Raw genomic sequence first — 27,090 nt, 5'->3', positions numbered from 1 at the left:
GATGACACAAAGCTGTTTAAAAATGGTCACGGTTATCATTTAATAAAAGGATAAAATGAATTTGTTTGCTATGCTAGTATGTAGGCTAACTAAAGCAGACAATATAACATGCTTTAAATGAAATATGACATGATTTTCTAGCAATTGTAATCTGGCGCTAAAGATTCTTTGAGCCAATGCTATCACTTGTGGTCCTAATGGAGACCCTAATTTTTCATGACACTGGAATCCACAAAGGATTGGACAATTGCGAATGAATTTGGGTCTATAATCTGATGTAAGCAGTGAAAAGGTGGCTTAAAGAGATACACAAATTTAGTCTAATGCTAATCAGGCCAGATTTTTCGTAATATTAGTGCAGGTTAAGATTGAACGTGCAATGTCAGTGATGTGCCTTGAATATTCAGATGGTCACAGCTTTTGATATAAGAAATTAGCTTTGCTTTTTGCGAGCAGACATTTTGTTCGCTCTAGATTCCCAGGTGTCTCAGTATTAGCTTCATTAGTACAGCAACATGTCTTCATGACAGATCCCCTCTGCAAAGCCCAAAGCTACAGTTTGACATATAAATACATCTGAATATTTACTGAGGCAGGCTCTGTGCTGCTCTCGGTGGCTAGCCCAATTAATACTGAATGCTAACATTGTGAAACCCTACCCATCAGCTCCATCTCCTTTGGTAAGACCATTGTGAACATGTGTGAAGTTTTCTGTATGTTGTAATAGTAAACTATGGATTCTTACTTTAAACTGAAGTACAAATACAGTAGTTACATTGCTTGTTCTGTTGAATGCTAGATCACTTTATTTTAAAGACTCTGATTGTTCATCTTTAAGTTATATTTACAACGCATGTCCTAACAGGAACAATGGACACACAGGAACAAATTCAAGTGCTATTCATATCATTTAGGTCTTAGTCATGAGTCATGTTACAACTTTGTAATCGCTAAATCCAGTATAGCAGCTAGCCCTGGTATATGATAGAACTGGTTTAATACCGCAAAGTGACGCTGAATTTGAACTGAGGCAAAATATCAGTAGTGCTGTGCTAGCAAGACAGTAATGTAAACGACAAAAACAGAAACTTAAAATACACATTATGTAAATAAAAAAGAAGACATTCCCTTCTTTATGTTTAAGTATCAGTGCGTTAGACGTGAAGGAACATCGACGTTCATAAATGGATGACCGTTTGCTCTTGGGTCAGCCTTTGAGACTGTTGCAACCATTTTTTGTGTCTCTTTTTAATGCAGAGTTTATAAAATCGTGGAAGTGAGCAGTTTTATCAGTTCTCAGATGTTCTCTCATGAATATACATCACATTTTTCTTTCTGTCTAGCGCCCTCTGGTTTTGTTCTTGCAAAATACTGATGATATTGCCTTAAAAAAGACTAATCTGTGCTTTAGAATAATAGGTCCATATTGTTGAGCTTGTTTAGTTGTGGTTTACAGGAAAAAGCATCCAAACTGTTCAAAAATGTGGTAGTAGGTATCCTCTTTTGGGTCCTGCTGGAAGCATCCCTGCAACACAAAGTAAGAGGAACGTTCAGTGGTACATCTGTACAGAGCCACACTTCTGTCACTTAGCATGGCCAGATGCATTTTAAACACATGGTTCATGTCCTTCAATGACCCCATATTTGCACAGTGAAACCGAGATGATTAAGTCTGAACAGATTGCTTTTTCATTACCAACACTGAAGCAGATGTCAGATCTCCACGTTTGGGTCTGTAAAGCCTTTCTTGCCTTCGTTCACCAGTACAGGTTTTTCCGTCCGTGTGTGCCATACAAGAATCTGTAATTAAAAAACCCAAACATTATGGTTTATGGAGTGGAAAGAGGATAATTTGATTTTGTGATGATAAACTGTTTCTCTTAGCTAGGTCAATCACATCATAGTCTGTATCTATTTATGTATATATTTATTTCAAATTACATTGAAATTGCTATTTATACCCCTTCTATGAGCATGTTTTTCATTTCTGTATTAAAACACAGTATACAGATGGGCTACAGCAGCAGATGACCATACCAGGTGCCATTCCTGTCAGCAATTTGTACAGGCTCACTAAAATTAGAAAAATATAAAAAGGTTGCCTGGTCTGATGAGCCTCAATTTCTACTGCAACATTTGGATGGTAGGGTCAGAATTTGGTGTAAACAACATGAAAGCATGGATCCATCCTGCCTTGTATCAACAGTTCTGGCTGCTTCTAGTGGTGTGATGGTGTGGGAGATATTTTCTTGGCACACTTTGGACCCCTTAGTACTAACTGAGCATTGTTTTTAAACTCTACGGCCTACCTGAGTATTGTTGCTGACTATGTCCATCCCTTTATGTACCAATCGTGTGATGGCTACTTCCAGCAGGATAACGCGTCATGTCATAAAGCTCAAATCATCTCAAACTGAATGACTGAACATGACAATGAGTTCACTATACTCAAATGGCCTCCACAGGCACCAGATCTCAATTCAAAAGAGCACCTTTTGGATGCAGTGGAACGGGAGATTCACATCCTGGATGTGCAGTCAAAAAATCGGCAGCAACTGCGTGATGCTGTCATGTCAATATGGCCAAAATCTCCAGCACCTTGTTAAAATCTATGCCACAAAGAATTAAGGCAGTTCTGAAGGCAAAAGAGGTTCCAACATGTTACTATCAATGCGTACCCAATAAAGTGGACAGAAATTATATATATAATAATTCAAAACCATACTAAATTTAAACCATATGAAACCAACATGAATACTGTTAAGTACTGCCTGTCTTTGTGCCTTTGTTTTGTGTTCTGATATTTATGTTGCTTAGTTTCCTGTTCCATGTGATTGTTTTGTAGTTCTGTTCTTTAACACTCTTCTTTGTCAAGTTGTTCTTTTAGTTAAGTTTTTGCACAGTCTGTAAGTTCACATCTGCTGTTAGCCGCCTCCTACACGGTAGTGCTCACAAACACTCACAGATATAAAGTTTCTCCTCAGCAACAGTGTACCATCCACAGTACATCTCCAAATTTAGCATGGCGATCCTCTCGGAGTGTAGAACATCTCCATCAGAACATCTCTCTAGGTACAGATCTGAAGTACTGAAATATACATCAGCTATAGCTATTGTGTGCGTGTTTGTCTAAATGTGTCTCTTGGTATGGCAGAGAGATAAAGAGACAATGTGTGTTATATATTTTACTCTACCTATTTATGCCATTAAGATAAAGTAATCAGTACAAAAAAATATTATCTGCCTCATTACACTTCCTGGAAATCGTTGTTAATGTCTAGAAGTAGAAACACTGACTCATCTTTTCTCTTCCATTTCCCTTGTTGCTGTCTTTCAGAAACCACTGTCATTCTGCTCATTGCCTCATGAATAATTTCTAATAGTGTTGAGATGGGTCTGGAGGCCCCACTTCCACTTGAGCTGCTCGCGGAGGTTAACAGTCCCACTTGAAATAATGGTGCGTCTGTTGAGTTGCTCCGGCGGAATGTAGTTCATGGAATCTTATCTTTTCCAGAAACAAGATGTGACGTGTATGCAGGTGTATTTGTACACCTGTTCTGTTCTTTGGGGTAAACAGACAGCGAGTCCAGGAATTGGTTCTCGTTTGTCTGCCTCTAAATGGTTAAATCCTGGTTAAGTCTCATCTTAAATAAGGCATCCCTGAGCTCAGTAATGTCAATTAATGCATCAATTAGTCAGTCCCTTCACAAATCACCAATTAAAACATTAGTTAGCCAGTTTCTTTTTTTCTATATGCATATACACACAGTCTCATATGCACACACAGATTTTTGTGCCATTATATTATGCATTTACATGTATAAGGCTTTTTTTTTTCAAAGCGACTAATGATGAATGCTACAACAGAAGTGATTCATCCTGGCGAGTCAGTAACGTGAGAAATGTCGCAACAAATTGTTCCAGAATTGCTAAAAAATATGTGCTAGTACTAAGAGAGTGAGACACAACAGTGAGAGAATACAGAATAGTAGTGTTTTTTGTTTGTTTTTTTACAGTTGTCCTTGGGTGTTTTTTAGGAGGAGAGAGATTTGGATTAATGTATTAAATAGTTCACACATGCATAAAAGCTTGTTCTTTATCTAGCCTTGTATATTTCTGAATGCTCAAGACTTTTAGAAATTCTCTCCTCTGTCCCCCTCCACCACCACCCACCACTTCAATAACAGCTGATGATTTCGCCACATTCTTCACAGACAAAACTAGAACAATCAGCAGTCAATTCTCAGCCCCCCACACACAGGACCTCCAACCAACCACATCCACTACTAAAACACCCATCTTCTCCTTCTGTCCCCTCAATGAGGCTGAAGTATCAAAACTTCTCCTCTCCAGCCATCCTACAACATGCCCTCTAGATCCAATCCCCTCACACCTTCTCCAAGCAATCTCTCCTACACTCTTACCAGCACTCACACACATCATCAACACATCTCTTCTCACAGGCACCTTCCCCACTGCATTCAAGCAGGCTCGGGTAACCCCACTGCTCAAAAAACCTATATTAAACGCTTCACATTATAGATAGCTACAGACCTGTGTCTCTCCTTCCATTTATAGCGAAAACCCTCGAAAGAGTTGTTTTCAACCAGGTATCATTGTTTCTTTCACAGAACAATAAACTGGACGCTAACCAGTCAGGTTTCAGGAGTGGCTACTGTCAGTCACTGAAGCCTTGCGGATTGCAAAAGCTGATTCTATATAATCAGTTCTTATTCTGCTAGATATATCTGCTGCTTTTGACACTGTCAATCATCAGATCCTCCTGTCTATATATATTATACACACACACACAAACAAAGAAAAACAAGTAGATAGAATAGGAAAAAAAAATAGAAAGCTAGTGTTAGTTGATTTTTTTTTAAATAAAAAATAATATAAATAGATATAGTAGAATTAAAATAGAATAGAAAGTGTTCGAGTTAGAGGGTCAAATAAAGGTGGAACAGATGTGTTTTTAGTCGTTTCTTGAAGATGGTTAAGGACTCAGCTGCTCGGATTGATTTGGGCAGGTCATTCCACCAGGAGGGAACAGTTAATGAAAAAGTCTGTGAAAGTGATTTTGTGCCTCTTTTAGATGGCACAATAATACGCCGTTCACTTGCAGAACGCAAGCTTCTAGAGGGCACATAACTCTGAAGTAATGAATTTAGGTAAATGGGTGCAGAGCTAGTGGTGGTTTTGTAGGCAAACATTAATGCCTTGAATTTTATGCGAGCAGCTATTGGTAGCCAGTGCAAATTGATGAACAGAGGTGTGACATGTGTTCTTTTCGGTTCATTAAAGATTAATCTTGCAGCGGCATTTTGGATTAATTGTAGAGGTTTTATAGAAGTGGCTGGAAGACCTGCCAAGAGAGCATTGCAATAGTCCAGCCTGGATAGAACAAGAGCTTGAACAAGGAGTTGTGTTGCATGTTCTGAAAGAAAGGGCCTGATCTTCCTAATGTTGTATAAAGCAAATCTGCAGGACCCCAGTTTTAGCATTGTGGTCTGAGAAATTCAGCTTATCATCAATCACAACTCCAAGGTTTCTAGCTGTTTTTGAAGGAGTTATGGTTGATGAGCCTAACTGGATGGTGAAATTCTGATAAAGTGATGGGTTTGTTGAACCACAAGCAGTTCTGTCTTAGCCCGGTTGAGTTGAAGGTGATGGTCCGTCATCCAACAAGAAAAAAAGCATGATTTTTTCAATGCAACTCTAAAGCATGATTTCACCATCCAGCTAGGTTCTTCTACAATTTCCCCATCAAGTACGGTCAGAAATCTTGGTGTAATCTTTGATGACCAGCTGACCTTCAAAGACCACATTGCAAAGACTGCTCGATCTTGCAGGTTTGCATTGCACAACATCAGAAAGGTCAGGTCCTTTCTAACGGAGCATGCTGCACAACTTCTTGTCCGGCCCTTGTCATTTCTAGGCTGGACTACTGCAATGCTCTTCTGGCTGGACTTCCATCAAGCACAATCAAACCTCTACAAATGATTCAGAATGCAGTTGCACGACTGGTCTTCAACGAGCCCAAAAGAGCCCATGTTACACCTCTCTTTATCTCCTTGCACTGGCTACCAGTTGCGGCTCGCATCAAGTTTGCTTGCATATAGAACAACCACAGGCTCTGCACCCGCATACTTCCACTCACGAATTACGAATCTACATTCCCTCCAGAAGTCTGAGATCCGCTAGTGAGCGACGCCTCGTGGTACCATCACAGAGAGGCACAAAATCACTTTCCAGAACATTTTTGTTCACTGTTCCTGGCTGGTGGAACGATCTTCCCACCCCAATCCGGAATGCTGAATCCCTGACAATCTTCAAGTGACAGCTGAAAACTCATCTCTTTCAACACTATTTGATTTCATCTTTAAAAAAAAAGTCTTTCTTTGTCTTTCTCTTTATTTATTCCTTCCTTTTCTAGCTTGTACTTGTTTGGAACAATGCCTGAAACTTGGTATTACGAGCACTTGCTGTGTCTGTTTTCCTCTTTAGGATGAATCGCCTTATGTATTCCCCAATTGTAAGTCGCTTTGGATAAAAGCGTCTGCAAAATGACTAAATGTGATCAAAAACATTTTTTTTTTTTTACAGTAAATTATTTTAAAATAAATTCATTTACAGAGTTTTTAAGCATGTTGATGATTTTTATTGCTACAGCTTCAGTGTTGTTGAGATGCTGATATACCATGTTGCCCCAAATTTAAAAAGACTAAATAAAAATTCCTGTTTTGAACATATCCACAGGGACATTTTTACAGAAGAGATTTTAGTTTGTTCTTCCATTCCTGGAACCCTTGAACATCCTTATTACTGCTGTGATATGTTTGGATGTTTTCAATTAGCTTTCAGTTAAAAATAATAATATTTATCCCTAATTAGTTTTAGAAAATACCGTTTTTTTTTTTTTTTTGAGAATGTATTGAATTCCCTTTTTTCTGACATAGTGGACATGGCTATTTTGGTGGGTAAATACCACATTTACACATGCAAATGGAAGAAATGTAAACCCTACTTTACTATTTCATAAATTTTGTAATTTCAAAGTTTGCTTATAAATACTTTAAAGAAAACTAAGTACAACCCTAATTCTAGAAAAGTTGGGAAGTTTTGTAAAATGATAAAATCTGTGATTTGTTAATCCTATTTAACTTATTTAATTCACAAAAATACAAAGAAAAGATTTCCAAAGTTTTCACTGACCAACTTAAATATATTTTGTAAATATAAATTATTTTTTTATTTTGAAGTCTGCAACACACTCCAAAAAAGTTCAGAGGCAAAGGCAAAGGACAGCGGCAAAATAAAAGTGAAAAGGTTACTAACTAAAAGGTTAATAACTAAATAAACTGTTTTGAAACAGTTCACAGCTATTAGGTGAATTGGTAATAGGTGAGGGTTTTCATGTTTGGGTATAAAAGAAGCTTCTCAGTCTTTGCAAGCAAAGCTGGATCATGGCTAAAAATTTGTTTATATAAACAAAATAAAATTAAGTTGGCCAGTGAAAACATTGGATTTTTTTTTCTTTGTACTTCAGTCAATTAAGTAAAGGTTAAAGAGAACAAATTACATATTCTTGATTTTATGGAATTTCACAAAACGTCCCAACTTTTCTGGAACTTGGGATGTAGAAAGATGGGATACATATCCTCCTCATTTTCAAAATAGTTACTATTTTAGTGTTGTCCTGATTTATATATTTGTTATAGTCAATTAACTTTCAAAACTTGCTTTTTTTGTCAGTGTGGTATCCAGCTATAATAATAATAAGAAATGTTTCTGAAGCAACAATCAGCATGATTTCTGAAAGATCATGTGACACTGAAAGCTGGAGTAGTGAAACTTAGCATGAGAGGAAAACACATTTTAAAATCTATTCAAATATAAATAATTTTTTTTTTCAAATGGTAGATTCACTTTTTGTACTGTATTTAAAAACAAAAACAAATGCAAACTTTTTAAAAAAATTAATCCATTAACAAATCTTACTGACTTTTTTTTATTGGCAGTGTATATTATAGGCTATATTTTATTTATAATATATAGGCCTATTTTAAAAGCATGTATTTTAACCCAAATATAACAGCCCACATTAGTTCATACATAATTTTTATTTATTTTTTTATGTCATTGAATGCCACATGACATTCATCACTTGTTTGATTTGACTGGACTTGAAATATCATTATCATTAGTTTCCCAAGGAGCAAAAAAAGCCACGTGGATATAAAGTAGGCTATATTTGTGAGCTTTGAATAAACTCTTTAGAAATTTGGCATTAAATCCAACCGCAGCCAATCAGCAAACAAAAAGCTATCATATTATTTTTTCTAAGCAAGCATCTCATGCTTTATCGTGTCTAAATGCTTGCTATTGTTTTGATGGGAAGTTCGGCAGCTGCGCTAGAAAGTCAAGCGAACACAAAACTAAGGAAATGATACACCGTCTAGTATAGAAGTGGGAGTATTGGTGTAAACTAGCAGCTAACACTAACACTACTACACTGGCCATGAAGGGTGCGACACGTTGCGTTTTAACACATAGATCCCGTTATAATCAGTCGTTCAGTAACTGAGCGCAAGCGCTACAGTAAACGGATGCCGCGTTCTATTTCTGACGCATTCCACGCACTTGCGCTACCGACAAGTTGACAAATTGATACAGAAAGTGCGCTTTGATGCATCCAGTGTAGAGATGGCGTTAGAATGTGGCAGACCATTTTCTTTGCAAGTTTCAGCTCATACATCTTTGGTGTAAACTCGCCTTAACCAAACGCCCCCCAAGAACACCTCAGCACCCCCCTTTCAAAAATATTGCTTCCTGATGCTCTCTGAACACCCCCTGGGGGGCGGTACACTAGTGTAGATTATTTCGTATTTGTGTGTACTGGAGAACTTCTCACAAAAAATGTCCACCTGCTTCACAACACAAATTTCTTCTTAAACTCATTGTAATGTTAATTAATTTGGAGTATTCTAAATGAGTGATCACATGCTTGAGGTTAGGCATTTGCACAAAACATTCCCAAACCATCTTCATATAAGTTCTTTCCACACAACCTTTTCTTTACAGCCTTTCTTTACGAAGGCAGGTTCAAGCCTGTGGGCACGTGCAGAAAGATCTTGAGCAATGCCAAGTGTGTCATCCTCAAAACCAGTTTAAATACAATAAACACCCAGATTACAGACCTCTCATTAGCAGCTGAACATAAAGGTACCTGCATTATACAGAGACCTAGCAGCTTGAGATATAATGCAATTTTCTTACTTTTTGATTGTATATGATGAAACATATTTAAGATGAAATATCTATGTATAAAACTGATGTCAGGTTTATGTTCTGTTTTGGTTTAGTTTTATGAGTTCCCAGTTCCGTTTTTATGTCAGTTTCAAGTGGTTATTCTATTCCTGTGTCTTGATCTCTCTCCTGAGTGATTGCTAATTTGAGTTATTGTTAATAAAATTTTTACTGCTGCAACTAGATCCTACTCAAACTCATCCTCGATGCAACCACTGTGACAAATGAATCTTAAAGTTGGCATGAAACAGAAGTTGTGATGGTCTTTTCTTCCCTATTGTGACCTCGCCTGTGAAAACCCGGCGAAAGTTGCATAATCTATAAGATAACGAGCATAAAAATAGTCAGCCTTAAAAATGACAAAAATAGGTCATTTGTGTTTATTTTTGTAAATGCTTGATTATATGAAGCGATTTGAGATACAGTACTCAAATTTTCTTTTATAACACGATAAAAACTAAAAATGTATTATTTTATTGACACTACGTTTTATGTTTTATTGGGCAACAAAAACCTGGCTTCCTAAACACTGATTTCAATCTTCTCTGGGTTTACTTTCGACACAGAAACACCTGCGACTGCGACTTTACCCGGGTTTTGGATTGCTGTGTGGATTTTTTTCACAGAAATTTCAGGAACAACTTATTTGTTTTGTAACTCAACATTCTGCCAAGATAACTAGCTTATTTTAAGGACATTTTATGCCTGTGACAGTAATAATAATTTAGTCTTTGGATGCTGATCATGACGCTTATGCTTCGGGTTGATGAATTCCTATCTGACATGAAGTGCAATGCTGCATCGATGCAAAAAAAAAAGTATAGGTCAGATGTTTAAAAATATATTTAAATAGACCTTTAATACATATTATTGCAATGTTTTATTGTAGGCTAAATAACTCTTATTGTATATTAATAAAAAAAGTTTTGTATGTCCTTCGGAAGCAAAGTACTTGCATCTGATATTTCAGTTTCTTTCTTTTCTCTTTTTTTTTAACGAAAAGAACATGATCTGTATTGCCGTGTATTCACGCAAACATAGTCGGTTTTGTCTTAAGTGAATGTTTAGTGAGTAGTTGTGGAAAACTTCTGATGTGTAACAATACATTAGATCTGTGCATTATAAACCTGCTGCCGTCTGTGTCATTAATATTAATCAAACAATAAAAGAGGGAATCACTCACTGCTCTTGACTGAACAATTTTTGTAGCTTTAACAATAATCAGTTTATTTGTAATAAATATATTTACGTTTGATTATTCAATTTCTGTTTTTCTAATTTACATTTTTTTGTGTATTCCTATTTCAAACGTTGCACAATAGCCCCGAAAGACAAGAATGAGATTATCAACCGACGTTTTATATATTAATTTATATATTAATGCATTACTGATATTTCACTTTACGATCTTGTACACATGCTTAGCGAATGAGATCAATTGTGTAAAAAAATGTAATTTTATGTTTTTCTAGAAAAACTGCACATGGGTTTGGTACAACATAAGGTTGAGTCATTAATGGCATAGTCAGAGCAATGTTTCCTCACCTTAGTGCAGTTGGCCGCTTTGGGTTCCAGGTCACTGAGAGTGACCAGCTCTCTGAGCAGGCTGCTCTCCTGGTAGCCTCCCTTCACCCCTCGTAACTTGAAGTAGGCCTGAGGCTTAAACAGAATGAGCCGCAGGTTGATGGCAAACCCTGCCATGTCGATGGCAAAGGGCCGGTGAGGGTCGAATACTGTTTTCCACCCGTACACTTTTCCTGCTGCATTGACCTTTGGAGACTCGTATCGTAAACCTCCTACAAATGCTACAGGCCACACTGATACTTTACGAGTTGATCGCATCTGCAGAAAAGAAAGAGTATTTTTTAGTATTTCATAATTTTACAGTTTTTACAGTATTTTTGATCAAAAATGCAATCTTGGTGAACAAAAGTGACTTCTTTCAAAACATAAAAGGTGAACTTTGTACGATTTTTATAGGTGACCACAACAAAGCCGCCGCAACGAACTTCTGAAAGGTAGTTTTAATGTTACCTGTCGTGAAGTTTTTTAAACGAATTACCTGAAATGTAATCTTTTGTCATTGCATGCAAGAAAGTCATGAATCAAAAAACTGTATTCAGGGACACAAGCACAATTGTTTAGGAAAGTTGCTGTAGTGAATTCCGCTTCAATTTTGTGTTTTGGACTGAAATTAAATAAAAAAAGGCCTTGTACCCAGGGGGCTTTTAGCCCAGCTGTACAAACATGCCACAAAACTTTCATCATGTCCTTGTCAGTTCACCTGCAGTTTATAGTGTGCTTTCATACTTTCACACTATAGTGACAACACAGGCCTGATTGCACACCTTAGGATCGTGTTTTGGACAGTGTAGTGTCTCAGACATACAAACAAACAGATCTTAACAGCAGGATTCATCCTGAACAGGTCACAGGAGGTGAACAGAAATTGGAAGCGAAACAGTGAAAGACAAAGAACAAGTGAGAGAGAGAAAGAGAGACAGATTCTGCTTTAATCTTGCTGCTTCAAACACTCCCTACACTCCTACATCCAAATGCTTTGTGTGCCGCCCAGCGCAAGTGGTCCACATCATAAAAGGAAACTGCCTAATGAATAGTGAAGGATAGAACGGGAGAGTGAAGCAGTTGTCTTTATACCCATAATGCATCGCCCACTGCATCCAAGGGAAGCTTTTACAACGAAACACAAAAGGACTGAAGATGGAAAGGAACACTGTGCCTCTTTCTTATTTACGAAAACCACTCGCTCACAATGTGTTTGTAAAAATAAATAAATAAATTGATTAAGACTCAGCTAAATGTAAAGGATGGTTTTCCTGACTGACCTGTTACTGGCTGTCCACACTGATCCAAATGTAGCTCAAGTAATTGATTGTGACCCTTCCTCACCATATCAGGATTTAAGTGAACAGTCCTGGCCAAAATGTCACCCTCAATCCGATTACTTCCGCAGAGACTAATATTATATTGTGCCGCTGCCATTTTTCATTAAAGAAAGAGAGACATTTTCTGTACCTGTTGGTGGAAACAAAAACAACTGGAAATGGGAAAGTGTTGAAAAGGATGCATGCTCGTTGCAGATTCAGGATGACATTAATCTTTTCTAAACTAGCTGTCATTGGGGAGGGCTGCTGAAGCTAGGCTGCCCTAGTTTAGCATAATGAACGGCTGTTTTCTGCTTTTTGCCTCATTTAAAGTGCTTCACGCTGAATTCTGAACTGAAGAAAATGAGAGAACCTAGATGGTGGTGTGTAGTGGACTTATAACTTCAGAAGCAGTTAATCTTAGAATATTTTTTCTGACATTTACATGGTTTCCAGGTTATGGAACACCTCTTACATTTTACTTTCAACAAGCAACTTAAATTATAATATTATGTTTATATGTGACCCCGGACCACAAAACCTGTCATAAGGGTCAATTTTTTTAAATTGAGATTTATACATAAAAAAAATCAAAATATTTACTTAATATCCTAATGAAAGAAAAGAAAAATGAATAATTTTGACCCATACAATGTATTGTTGGCTATTGCTACAAATATACCCGTTCGACTTATGACTGGTTTTGTGGTCCAGGGTCACATATTAGCACAGGTGTTAGCAGGGGCGTGTTTAGTGTTTTGGTGGCCATCAGCAAATGGTCCCGGGAGGCCCCCCTTGGTGGATTTTGTGATTAATTCCGGGGTAGGGATGGGTATCGTTTACATTTTATCGATACTGCTTATCGATACCGTTATTCATACTACTCTCTATAATTTGGTGCAAAAATAAATGATGTAAAAAATGTTGCAAATTTCAAGTTATTTTATTACTGCAGTTTACAAATGCCTCCAAGCAAACAGAAAAGGGCACATAAAGAACATTTTTAATTAAAAAGGCCCTTCAAAGAGAGAGAGAGAGAGAGAGAGAGATTTCCTCAGCATACCATAGCACAACATATTTGAACATCATGTGCATAGGAGCACAACAGAATGTAATAGAGAATTCTGGCGTCTCTAGCGATTTCTATTTAAGAAAATTAACATATTGACTTTCTCAGGGAGCAGGCGTGATTTCTCCTAACAGAGAATGTTCTTCTCTGTTATAGAGGGGCTTTTTTATCTCTGTTTTTATCTACATGATAAAAAAGGCTTCTTTTTAACATGTAGACTTATTTATAGTGATACTCTAATTAGGATTTTAACAGACATTAAGGGCCTGAATTTTATTTTTGAAAATGGGGTGAATTCCCCTCTTTTAGGTGACTCTTGTGGGAGGGAGGATTTTTTTAATTTGAGTGGTGGAAGGGGGGATTTTTAGACTTTTTTTTTTTTTCTTTTTAAATATGTAATTAAATGTTTGATCATGCTGTGTATGTTTGTTTTTACAATGGGGCAATTGTTGAGTGTGCATGAGCACACAGTCTCTGGAGAACGCACGAGTGCTGAATTTGTTTAAATACTAGCCAAGCTTAAAAAGAAATGCAAATTATAAACTTTAGTGACGATGCATGTAAACTGTGACAATTCCTGTGTCAACCGTGCAGTGTGCAGCTTATAGTGCAGACGCGATGTGGTGATATGAAGCCATTTGCGCATTTTGAGAGGGAAAGACAGAGAGCTCGCGGAGATTCACTCGTGCTGTTTGTAAAATTATGCCTCACAGAAAGTTTTAAAATTATTTAGTAAGTTATTTAATAAAGAAATAAGAATTGTACCTCACCTTTAGCATTATAATTATTTTACCCGCGCCGGACAGAGATTGAGATGGTGCCGCTGCATGTCATGCCAAAGCTCTGACGGTAGGCGCGTCATCGGTTTATGAGAACAACTTCTAATTAAGTATACTGAGATAAAACAACGCAAGTATCGATAACAGTATTGTTTGTCCTGAAGCTTATCGGTAGTCCGGTATTGACCCAATTATGCACCGGTCTAAAAGAATATCGGTTCTCGATTCCCCTCGGAAGAAATCGCGTTCCGTGGGGGCTCCCCTGGACTGCGGGGCCCCACGCAATTGCGTGGTGCCTAAACACGCTACTGGGTGTTAGGGTTGCAAGGGACTTTTTGCAAGGGAAAAAATATTTAAAAAAAAATGCATTTTGTTTATGGCTGTCAGAATTAGCTTAAAATAATTTAAATACACAGTTTTTTTAAATATTGTATATTAATATTTTATATTGAAAAAGCACTATACCAGTAAATAAATGTTTCTCTTTAGGTTTATACATCTAACATTTACTTTTTTTTACTAAAAAGACAGTCAGCTGAATACCACTGTTAACAGATAATATTTGAACGATTTGTATTGGCATCAATTAGGGGTGGGCGGTATACCAGTAGACGTGATTAACCTGTAGCAATTTGTCATAATAGTTATTTTAAAGCAGTTGAATCGCAATCCACAGTGAAAGAGAAACTCATTTCGCTATATGTGCACGCTGTCTGAGAGACTGTTTATGAGCACTGTCAGAGAGGCACACGCATGTGAAGACGGTGCTCATAGAGATATTTTTGCTGCTTTATAGGCCTTAATCGGTTAAATACACACACTTGTGTGTGTTTATGTCTTAAGTGAAAGCAAACAGAAAAGAAAAAAAGAAAAGAAAAAGTATACTGGATCCAGGCAGCTCTTAAAGTGACAGCAGTCTAATTTTTCTGCTGTTTGTCATTCATGCTAATCAAACAACAAAAGAGAGAAAATTTCTCACTACTCTTCACTAAATCACTTTTGTAACTTTAATAAGAAGAAATATATATTTAATTTACATATTGAAGAATACGCAGTGTTATTATACATTTGATTACTTCATACAATGCATGTAGCATTTCTTATTTATTTCTTCTACTGTAGTTATTTGTCCTATTGCTTTTAATTAGTTTCTTATTCTTATTTAATCACTGACTGTTTACTTGTCTTCAGTGAGCTTGAGGTTTTTATTTATATTTTTTGAGATGTATAGAAATACCTGGGATTTTTAATCGATGATTCTCTTTCTTTTGGGCCTTATGTTCAGTACCTTGTGAAAAAATTAAAGTCAAAACTGGGCCTTTTTTAAGAGTCAAGTCTTGTCTTTCTTTTGAAGCAAGGGAGAGATTGGTAGCAGCTACTTTTTTGTCAGAGTTGGATTATTGTGATATCATTTATATGCAGGCACCTAAGCATTGTTTACAGGCGTTGGATTCGGTTTATCATGGAGCATTAAGGTTTATCACAAATTCAAAAGCCCTTACCCATCATAGTTTCATCTCGGGTTGGTTGGCTGGCATTGTCATCCCGTAGACTCAAGCATTATACTTATTTATATATAAAATCATTTTAGGTTTACTTCCTTCGTATTTACAGCAGAATATCATTCAAAAAGGTGTAATGAATTATAGTCTTCGCTCACAAGACTATTATCTTTTAAGCATCCCTAAAGTTTGTACTAATATGGGTCAATGGGCATTTAGTTATGCCGCTCCATTTGATTGGAATCAATTACAAGACAAGTTATGCTTAAAAGAGTTGGTATCACTAACTGATTTTAAATGTATTTTAAAGGATCTAGTTTCAGAGTCATTTGATTGTAAATGTTTTGAATGACTTGTGTATATTTCTGTATATGTAAATTAATGTATTTTGCTTTAAGTGTAACTAAATGTGCTGCCTATCTTGGCCAGGACCCTCTTGTAGAAGAGATTTTAAATTTCGAGTTTCATTTCCTGGTTAAATAAAGGTTTAAATAAATACATATATATTGTTACCGTGGAATAAAATTACTCATATCGTGATATAAGATTTTTTCATATCGCTCACCTCTAGCATCAATACAGCAACAGTAAACAAGCCAATTATTTATGTATCTGTAAAATTAAATTTGTGTTTATAATATTTCTATTTTTCATCACACACTGTGAATTAGTATTTATAAAATTATAATATTTTAGCAAAGAGTACAATGCATGGGCAATTCATGTCTGAGGGGTCAGTTGTTTAGTCTGTAATGAAGCAGTCTTTCCATCAGTTTGACCTACTCAGGCCGATTTTTTAACTGTTTGCAAGCATCAGAGGTGGTCAGTATTGCATTACCAGAGTAATCAGCCAATCACAGAGATGTAGAGACACTGTCTTCTATAGTGTGACATTTTCCTGGGTTTTGTGTGGTTACCCCACACTATGCTTTTTATACTGTGCTGTATGTTTTGTTTTGTTTTTGTACAGTAGATTTTTTTCTCATCCACATTTTTGGGAGGAGGCCTGACCTCAGTGTTGGGGAGTAGCTAGCTTCAAGTAGCAACGCTACTAGCGTAACCACATTTTCAGTAGCTTTACAGTAGCGACGCTACTTTTAAAACAGTGTAGCTTTTCCTGTAGCTAACTACTTTTTCCAGCAAGTAGCGATGTAGCGCGACCAAACGCTACATTCCGTTTTGCGTTCTGACGAGTCAGTCACGAGCCTGTAATGCATTGAAGCAGCGCACGCGGCGTCTTCTTCTGACTAGATCACAAACTAAATTTGTTTATTACCGCCATCTGTTCTGATATCACACATCGCGCGGCTTTACAGTCTTTCCAAAATATCTGTATGACATTATATTCTGCAGTTCTTCCCTGCTGTTCTGAATATCTATACTTTTCAAATGATCATATCGAAGTTAGAAATTCAAATATTGTGACAAAATTAATTTTGTAGGGTGCCACAAGTTTGTTAAAATTTCCAAAGGGTGCCGCGATTAAAAAAAGGTTGGGAAACACTGGTCTAGAGAGCTTCGTTGATTATAATGCGAGATCGCGAAGAACTAAAATGAGTGACAGCTTTGAATGATTTTTAAGGGAGTTTGTAAATATGATAGCCTACTGATTTAATACAACAGTTCAATAAACAAGAAATTAATATTAAGTGACTTACATTGTCTGACTATAACACTATTGTCTGATTTTGCTCTATTTCGTCGTTGAAAATAGTTTGAAACAAAGTAACAGCTGAGCCGCTGCGCATCTCCATTCAAACACAGCGGTGTTTCGTTTATGAATGAACTGCGTTTTTAAACGAATCTAGTGAGTCAGTGATTAATGATTACCCATTCATAAAGACAGTCACTTCATTCATTCTTGAATGAATCAGCCGTTCGAATGAATCAATTGAATGAATGATTCAGTGATAAAAATAAGACTTGCCGCCACCTGCTGGCAGTTTTAGTTTAATTTTTAAAGTATCTTTTCAGTTCTTTAAATCATTTAATATTTCTATATTCAAAATTTTATATTTAAAACATTAATATCATCACGAATTTATGGATTTAATTGCACTCATGCCACCTCTGAGCCTCATTAAATGTCTGAAAGTACACCAAGCCACTTTTGTGTTCTTCTGTGTATATATATATATATATATTATTTATTTTTTTTGACATAAAAGATGACAGCCTACTTTTAATAAAGTTTAAAAAATGCCATTACAAAGGTAAAAACAAATTTCCACTGTAAATCACTTTAAGGAGTCAAATATCACCTCGTAATGGGAAGGCAAATTTTTGATCAAATTTTTGATTATTGATTAGAAGGTGCTCCTAAATATTTGACTGTGATCCTAAAAAGAAAAGTAAGCATAGAGCCCTGTAAAAAATAATAATAAAAAAGTAGTTTCAATGTAGCTAGCTACTTTTTGAAAGTAACTTGTAGTGTAGCTAGCTACTTTTTCAGAAGGGTAGTTTGACTGTAGCTTAACTACATTCATTTATGAGTAGCTTGTAGCTGGTCAAGCTACAGTTTCAGAGTAGCCTCCCCAACACTGCCTGACCTAGACGTACATGCAGATGACTCATTATTCAGAATAGGACATGTTGAAATGATTCTGTCAAGTCAAAGTAGTCACAGAGGAGAGAGGAAAGTGGCCTGTGTCCCTTGAGCTCAAAGCACTTACAGCAAGTCAATAGTGGAAAAGTAAGCCAGGAGAATGGGGGTAAAAATACACAGCATCTGTAAATAAACCCTGTCATTCAGAGTGCCTGCCTAAGCATTTTTAATAAGAGCTTAATAATTAATTCACCCTGGCAGGAATGGTTGTTTTAAACAAGGCGAAATGCATAATTCATGAACTGTTACTATATCTTCATTTCAATAAGTAAATAGGATTACTGTCTCTTCGTGAGATATCATTGTGGGTCACTGATTTTAGGCCACACACAGCTATGGCTCTTCTAAGTTAGATAGGAACATGAAAGCCCAGAGTGGGGTTGAAACTTGTTTATCTTGGGAAGATTGCTATTTAAATACATTATATATGAATTATAAACTCTGATACATTTTCTAAGATTTAATATTTAGAACAAGTATTTTCAACAAAGTCCACAGACCATAAGGGATCTGCGGCGGTACTGCAGGGGGTCTGCCAGTTATAGCTTGATCACAAACTAATTCGTTTAAAAATTTAAATATGCATCAAACAAAGATACAATATTAAGTTAACTTCAATGAAAACTTGAGTTAGGAAGCTAGTCTCTCTTCCACATGAAAATTTATAAGAAAATTAAAATGTAATGAAATATATGACTCTACACATCAACACTGTTTAATGTAAACAAATGTTTTACATTACCATGATACTATACGCATATTATCAAAGGCCAGGCCTGATTTAAAAGGCAACTGAGTTGTAAAATCTGCATTTTACAGTGTCCATGGAAAGTACCATGCCATTGAAAGTATGTTAAGTATGAATATTAATCTTTTAAAATGTACAACCCACATATATCAACAGAAATGGCAGCATTTGTTCCACCCTAATTATAGTCTTGTGTCTTTTGTTGCCAGTGTTTCAGAAGTATGTGCCTGATCATTTTTCACCACCCACCATCAATGATTTTTCTTTTCAGAGCAGTGTTTCAAAATTCAGAGGATTTGAAATGTGTTTCATGTGACGAAAGTCCTGACCGGTATTTATGTACCTATAGCATAATAAGATCCAAGTAATAGTGAAAATTCCAAATGTGAAAATTCTGTCATCGTTTACAAGATGATATGACTTTCTTCATGTTGTTCCATACCTGTATTACTTTCTAAACCTTTCCAAACCTGTTGTTCTAATCCTGTATGATTTTCTTTCTTCTGTGAAACATTAAATATTTTGAAAATATTTTGAAGAATGTTTCAGCTGTTTTTGTCCTTATGATGAAAGACAGTACATTGACCAGTGTTTTGATTTAATTAAATATTAATCTGTTAATCATACAAATTGAGCATTTTGCTTCAGAAGACTTGGAATACCAGTCGAGTCATATGGATTATTTTCATGCTACTTTTAATGACTTTTTTAGAGCTTGAACGTTTGGAGTCCCTTTGACATTCTTCATATGCAGCTGAAACATTCTTCATACTTTGGTTGTTCACAGGAAAACACGAGGGTGAGTAAATGGTGACAAAATTGTTATTCTTGGGTGAACTATCCATATAATGAGTATGGAATTAAATGGATATTTCACAGAAGGAGAGTGATGGGAATGTAATACACTAAGTCAAATGATCATGCAGTTGAAGCACTCAAACAAAGCTTCTTATTTTATCAATGTAGTTAAACTCTTTACAAGTGCAGTCACTTACCAACACCCAATAATTGATGTTACAGTACACAATTTATGTATCCTTTCAGATGGAGATGATTATTGTCTTAACTCACCTCCTCAAACAGCTCCAAGCTGTATGTATTATCGTCATCTGCAAAGTAGACGATTCCTGTCTGGCTGCTGTTGGAGTTGAAGGTCTCCCGTAGCCATCTCAGAGCGAGGTTCCTCTGCATGGTGCCACGTGGAATCCTGGGATCTCTCGTGTCCCCTCGCAGCTTGTAGTTCCGTGGGGTCTCCACATTGAGGTGTGTGTAGTTCAGCCCTGTTTCCCTCAGAAGCCTCGTGACTAGAGGAGTTCTCCTCTGAGAGTCCTCCACCAGAATCCAGTGCAGGTTGGGAACATGGAGGAAGGTGTTAGCCAATCGCGTTAGCTCGGCCTTCTGCACGGGGCGGCTGTATGTCGGAGTGATGACGTGGATGGTGGGCAACACGTCAGACCAGGGAGGAGGTCTTGTGTAGACGTATTCTGTACGGACCACCTCCACTATGTCCTTGTCCTGTGAGCAGTATTCCTTTGAGTCCGTGGCTGGGCCCGTCTCATGCCTAGTCTCCGTCCCATCATCTGCCAGACAGAGAAAGAGAATTAAGACATTAGCACACCCCAGGGCTGCTCTCTTTATGTCTGACGCATGCCACAAACCTTAGAGGAGTACCTGCTAGCCGTTGCCGGTGGATGGTTAGACGCTCTGGTATGATTAAGATCTCTTTTACTAGATGGTGACAGACTGGAGAGGGTGAGAGCAGGACCCGTGAGATCATAATACGGTTACTCCACAGGGGTAGAAGGCACTGATTCAAACCCATAAAGCACAGGTTCTGCATGATCTGCTGTTGAATTCTTAACGGGATAGTTCAGACAAAAATTAAAATTCTTATGTCTTTTCAAACCTGTATGACTTTCTTTCTTCCTTGAAGCAGAAAAGGAGAAATTTTGGAGAATATTCTGGCATAATTATACAAAAAAGTATCAAAATGCAGCATATAAGTTAATAGTGCTAATAATAGCACCAGTAATGTCAATATGACTCACTGTATTCATGGGAATAGTATTTGGCATCTAAGCTGTGGTAATGTTTCTTCAGAAGTTAATTCATGAATGTTCCTGTGATTTGATGATTATGGTGGATGGGCATGCTGATTAGATTTGGGTATTTCTCACATAAGGCAATTGTTTGGCCTTGAAAGACAAATACAGCCTAAGTGGTCTGATATACTTACATTTTTTATATTCATACAGTACCTGCAAACTCTGGGCCAATGGAAAAGGTAACATTGCAATGGGTGTAAGAAAGGGGGAGATCAACTATAATAATACTCATTAATCTTAATCTTAATTAATAAACTCTTTAAATTAATTTAAAGGGGTCCTATTATGCTTTTTCACTTTTTCAACTTGAGTTATTCTGTAATGTTGCTGTTTGAGCATAAAAAAGATCTGCAAAGTTACAAAGCTCAAAGTCCACTTCAAAAGGAGATATTTTATTTAACAGAAATCATTTTTCAAAAACTACAACGAATGACTCGTTTGGACTGCCAATCACAACACACACTGTCCCAGCTAACCAATCACAGCACATTTCGTATTTCAGAAGGCGGGCCTTCATTTGATACAGGAACTATTCGAGCCGTTCATGCCAGGCTGGGGAGAGAGGTGTTGTAATAATGTAAAATATGTGAAAAATAATGTGTTTTTCGAACAACCTAGTATGAGAGCCTGTTCTAGTACACCCCAAAAACTAAATCAAGACTTTGTAAAAGAGCATAATAGGACCCTTTTAAAAAATATTGTAATCAGCAGTAGATATTGTTTTGGAAAATTCAGATTTTAGAATAGAACTACTGTACGTTTAGGTAGCAAAGTGGTTTTGAATTCCAGTGTCTATGGCAGAGATCACCAATGAAGTTCGAAATATTTTAGAATTTAACTCCAACCCTAATTAAGCATCAGCTAATCAAGGTTTTTGCAACTGCTTGAAACACCCAGGCAGGTGTATTGGAGAATGTTGAAGCTAAATTCTGCACATAGATTAAAGATTCTGAACATAGATGGATTCTGAACATAGATTAAAGAGCCCTGGTCTATGGCATCGTACTAAACAGTATTTTTTTTTTTGTATAAAATGATGCATATTCTGTTATGGATAAACAGAAATTCAGCAGTTACCCCAGTTGCACATGTACATGAAGCAGTGCTGCGTTTTTGGGCATTATAGATGAAAAAGAAAATGCAATCAAAACTTTTCTGAAGACAGACTGTTCTCTTCAGAGATACAGTACATCTCTATAAAGACATCCCCACACACAAAATTTGCAGGTATGTATAATATTGAGAAGTGGCTAGATGTAGGAGCTGATTAGGCCGGTGTGTCCAATCCTGCTCCTGGAGGGCCAACGTCCTGCAGAGTTTAGCTCCAATCTGCACCAACACACCTGCTAGTTTCTAGTAATCCTTTAGAAGACTTTAAATTGCTGGTTGAGATGTGTTTAATTGGGGTTGAAGCTAAATTCCCATACCTTTCATGTCAGTCTATTGACTGCAAAGGTTTCTCAGTGAAAGAAATTAGCTTACAGGCTACATTGCAATAAATATTCTGTAGTGTGCTTTTGGCATCTGTATAGTGACCCACAGAGCTCCTGGATAAGCAGCAGTATCAGATGGCTTTAGAAGACTGGAAAACTTTAGATTTAGAACTGTTTGCAAATATAGTGCCTTTGTGTGCTTCAAAAGTGCATATGACTTTAGTTCAGTTCAGAGCTTTTTAGGACACAGTGATCAGTACATTCTTTAAAAAGTCTTATTTATTTTTTTGTTCCATGGAAGAAAGAATGTATTTCAATTTTTGGCTGAACTATTCTGTTAAATCTCTTAAATGAGCAAGCTGGAATGATATTGCTGAAATAATTAGTGTTACCAAATATATTTTTTTTCCCCAGAATATTTTCACAAAATGATGGTGTGGGCAGTTCCAGCACATTCCTGCTGATAGCTCATTAAGGTCAGAAATCATGGTGCCACCTCACATATCAGATCTTTATCACTGTTCAATTAGTGCCCTGCTCTCACTTCAGACATTTTAGCACCATTAGATTAGCTCACTCCATTAGCAGTCCAGATGTTCACTGCCTCCTAGGCATCATACAAACTCACGTTAATTGCTTCATGATAATTTCTATGAATACACATCTGTAAATCTCCATAAGCTGACAGTATTGACATGCATACATATGGATGTATAGATCTTCAAATGCTGGGTGTTGTATTTCCCTGTAGGTTGAGCTAGAGATGGTCAGTGACTGATAGATATAGTTGTGAAGCCATTAGATTGGCCCAAATGCCCCATAAATAACAGGTTATGTGTACAGCTTGTGTATGTGATTCATCCACTTACATCAGTGTTTTAAAGGGGTCATATGATGCTTTTTTAAAGATCATTATTTTGTGTATTTGGTGTAACAGAATAGTGACGTAGATATGTGGGGGCGTGTTAGAATGAGCCGTTTTAGGGGGGCGTGGCAGAGTCTTAACTTTGATAAAGAATATCTCTTTGGTTTTGAGACTTTAGTCTTTGCAACTTCAGGGATCTTATCTATGCACAATCAGCTTGTAACACTCCAAAGAGAAAGGAAAACTTGAAATCGCATCATATGACCCCTTTAATGTAAGTGCTAATATAGCTATAGACATGCAAACTGGTCATTCTGACTTAAAGCCACCAGAAATGCTCCTCAGAGGGTGGTTTTATTGGAGAAATCTTCTGCAGTTGAATAAATGAGAAGCTGTTGGGTAATCTCATTGGAGTCAGTGGACTCTTAAAGCGAGGCACATGAGCTGAAACTCAGCTAATGCGTTAGAAAGTGGGATTTGTGTTAATCTACATGAATAGTTATTTTTATATCACATGAAATGAAAGCACAATGTGCTGAAAGACAAAGTATACTTAGTCAACTCACGGTTTTGTGGATGTTTAGAAAGAAAACAAATTTGTATTCAAGTAACAAGAAAATAAATCTTGTTTAGCACCACTTTTACAATGCTCTTTTAAAGATCATTTTGCAGTAAGAATAACATTATGCAATTTTTTTTCTAACGTGACCTTATTCAAATGAGCACAAATGAATAGACTAGCTGAATTTTGTCATTTTGATTGATAATAAAATTGGCATTGACAACCTGTTATAAGTATAAGAGAGACTGGTACCCTTTCGGATGGCCAGCAGGGGGCCAATTGCACTTTGGTGCCACACAGTGATGAGGAGGGTCCATGGTAACACAATCAACACGATGGCAAGAATATCTCTTCTCTTCAGCATCTCCAGGGTTGGTTCTATGCCTGGTCATTACCTGAGAGAGGGAAATGAAGAGAGTCAGACACTAAGAGAGAGACTATACAAATGGAAAGATATGTGGGAACCTCATAAGTGTCAGGGAATTAATGTACCGTACTATCTGATCAAAATGACTATCATCACTTTTTATTAGATTTCAGCTCCATGTGGTCAAGTCAAAAATTATAAACCATTATGCTGCCTGTCTCAGATCGCTGGTAACATTGACCCAAGAAGGACCTCAGGTCTTTTTTATGGTTTCCTCAAAATATAACCTTGCCAAACATTACAAAAACATCACAGATAAAGTAATTCAAAGCCTTGACATGAAAAAAAATAATATGGTGGAATGAATATGGGTTCCTTGTCCAAGAGAGGATTAAATCAATTAAGGTTGTTTAACTAGAATTTATTGTAAAGTAAATAATATCTGTAATTTTATGATACTGTACTAACCACAACATAAAACACATTTGAGTGACAGCAACCATTTTTACCACGTCCTGGTTTGGGTCTGATGATAACAACTCGCCCACTTCTTGTTTATGAATAATTTTCTAAGACATTTGAATTAACGGAAAGACTAACTGGAAAGCAAGTTAAATAAATTAATTCACAATATGCACACATTCGTGTAAGTTTATTGTACTGTACAATTACCGGAGCCCCACAGATAACAAAAATAAATTTATTGTGGCAACAAATTAGGAATGAATTACTTCATTTTATTAATTCGTGTCCTCGTTTTAATAAATCGTGGCCACGATTTTCTAGTTTTAATTTAATTTAAACGATGGAACGAATTAGTAAAGTGTGGCCACAGTTAAAACGAGGGAACGAATTCGTGGAAATTATTAATTTGTTACCACAATATGCAGGGATCCTAATTACAGTACAATATTATATTTTTTCGATGTTCGATTGTTCAAAACCACAAACAAAGTGTAGTAGTTTGCTAAACTGGATATTACTGTCGGTCATTTAATATTTACATCGTAAAATGTCACATATTAAACGTTTAGCTGCCTAGCCTACATTACCGTTACGAATGAAGAAGCGTGAAACAGGAATTCAAGCTCGGTTTCTGTTTGCTGAACGAGACTCAAAGGTCCGAGTCGGTAAAATGATCCGAACTTCCCATCACTACTGTAAACAGTAAAGCCCGCCTTTCTTTGATTTGATTGGCCATCTCAATCATTTTGACTTGACGAGTGCTGTTAGACCACTAACATACAGAGCTGTGCGTAATGGACTGCAGCGGGGCAGCATTAATAAAATCAATTTAGTGCCTATTTGGCCATATCTTATTATTGCTTAGCTCAGAAACAAATCTCACAAATCACTGTGTGTCAACCACAGCAGGACTTAACAGAAAATATCCATCAAGAGCAAACACAAAGTCCTGTTATCGTCGATTCTCGCTAGAATAACGCTGATCTGTGAATCACTATTCTAGCAGTTTTGGTGGAAAGACGATTGTAAATCAAGGTAAAGACGATTGCATCGACGCACGTTATGATTGATGCGCATACAAACCATGTAACGTTATGCGCGCTCTCGGCGCACTGATTGCCAACATCATGTTTTCATGAACGCGCATATTCGCGAAGATGTCAAAATTCATGTCTGGCAGTTGTTTCATAATGAATACTCGCCGAAGAAGCGAGTTCGTGAGTGGTGTTGTACACATGGGCATCACACGCTCCAAGCTGGGTTTCCCCTTTATTTTATTAGTATTCAGGGAAGCGGGAAGTAATCATGTTTTCATGAACGCGCATATTCGCGAAGATGTCAAAATTCATGTCTGGCAGTTGTTTCATAATGAATACTCGCCGAAGAAGCGAGTTCGTGAGTGGTGTTGTACACATGGGCATCACACGCTCCAAGCTGGGTTTTCCCTTTATTTTATTAGTATTCAGGGAAGCGGGAAGTAGGAGAAGGGTATAACTGCAGCCTGGAGACAGTGTTGCCACTTTAGCGACTTTGTCGCTAGATTTAGCGACTTTTCAGACCCCCCTGGCAGGGACGCGGGAAGTAGGGGTGCTGAGGGGGCTGCAGCACCCCCTGTTTTCACATGGTTGCAAATGCAACGCCAAGTTTGTTCATTTAAATTTATTCGTCACTATTTCATATTTATTCTGTTGTCTGGCAACAGAAACAGTAATATATATAAATGAAAACAGTTTTATTGAGAATTTGGCTGCATTAAAATACAGTATGTGAGCACAGAGAGACAAACAAATGTGAAAGGTAACATACGCGATGACGTCATGAATATGCGTCATCTTGCCACATTTAGCAACTTTTCAAACTGGCTTTAGATGTCTTTGTAATTGTATTTGTTGTTCTTCTATTGCATAATTAAAAAAAACAAACAGTAGGGGTGCTGAGGGGGCTGCAGCACCCCCTGTTTTCACATGGTTGCAAATGCAACGCCAAGTTTGTTCATTTAAATTTATTCAGTTTTAGCATTTAATAATTTATTTGTAATGATCTCTGAAATGTAAATTGTAAGTGGGCTATATAACCCATGTTTATCTTTATAAACATGATTAATTTTACTTGTGTTGTTTTCTATTTGGGATGATAATCCTCATGAACACGTGACGCTAGCGCGTGGTATCGGACATGAACTGTACAGAATGCGAACAAGATTAACTTTAATACAAGGAGATAATGGCGCAAAAGCGAATTTCAGATTTTTTAAAATGCCCATCCCAGCAAAAACTTTCCAAAATCGGCATCCAAACAACACCAGCCCCAGCACGAGCACCGACGTAAGTGAAACAGCCCCCCCAACACGGACACACACAGCACCCCCAACCGAAAACATCTTCCGGCGCCCCTGG

At 37.0% G+C, this 27,090-nt stretch overlaps 1 protein-coding gene across 3 annotated transcripts in view; it reads right to left on the bottom strand.

Moving 5' to 3' along the window:
* Positions 1 to 938: 938 nt before the first annotated feature.
* LOC107757492 (galactosylgalactosylxylosylprotein 3-beta-glucuronosyltransferase 1-like) overlaps positions 939 to 27,090 on the bottom strand; it is a 100,051-nt gene continuing 73,899 nt past the window's right edge. The window contains exons 4-9 of one of the 3 annotated variants that reach the window (XM_016575011.1): positions 24,115 to 24,257; positions 20,569 to 20,640; positions 19,969 to 20,477; positions 10,855 to 11,151; positions 1,697 to 1,800; positions 939 to 1,525 (exon numbers count right to left, since the gene is read on the bottom strand). In XM_016575011.1, the coding sequence (XP_016430497.1) occupies positions 1,714 to 1,800; positions 10,855 to 11,151; positions 19,969 to 20,477; positions 20,569 to 20,640; positions 24,115 to 24,226 (1,077 nt within the window). In that variant the 5' untranslated portion in view covers positions 24,227 to 24,257 and the 3' untranslated portion in view covers positions 939 to 1,525; positions 1,697 to 1,713. Of the gene's footprint in view, positions 1,526 to 1,696; positions 1,801 to 10,854; positions 11,152 to 19,968; positions 20,478 to 20,568; positions 20,705 to 20,803; positions 20,832 to 24,114; positions 24,258 to 27,090 lie in introns of those variants that run through there. The other 2 variants (XM_016575167.1, XM_016575091.1) reach the window with 2 other exon arrangements.

Source organism: Sinocyclocheilus rhinocerous, unplaced genomic scaffold, assembly GCF_001515625.1.
Source record: "Sinocyclocheilus rhinocerous isolate Xijiao unplaced genomic scaffold, SAMN03320098_v1.1 scaffold130, whole genome shotgun sequence".
In the NCBI taxonomy this organism is placed as follows: domain Eukaryota; kingdom Metazoa; phylum Chordata; class Actinopteri; order Cypriniformes; family Cyprinidae; genus Sinocyclocheilus; species Sinocyclocheilus rhinocerous.
This window is presented reverse-complemented; position numbering and strand designations above follow the sequence as displayed.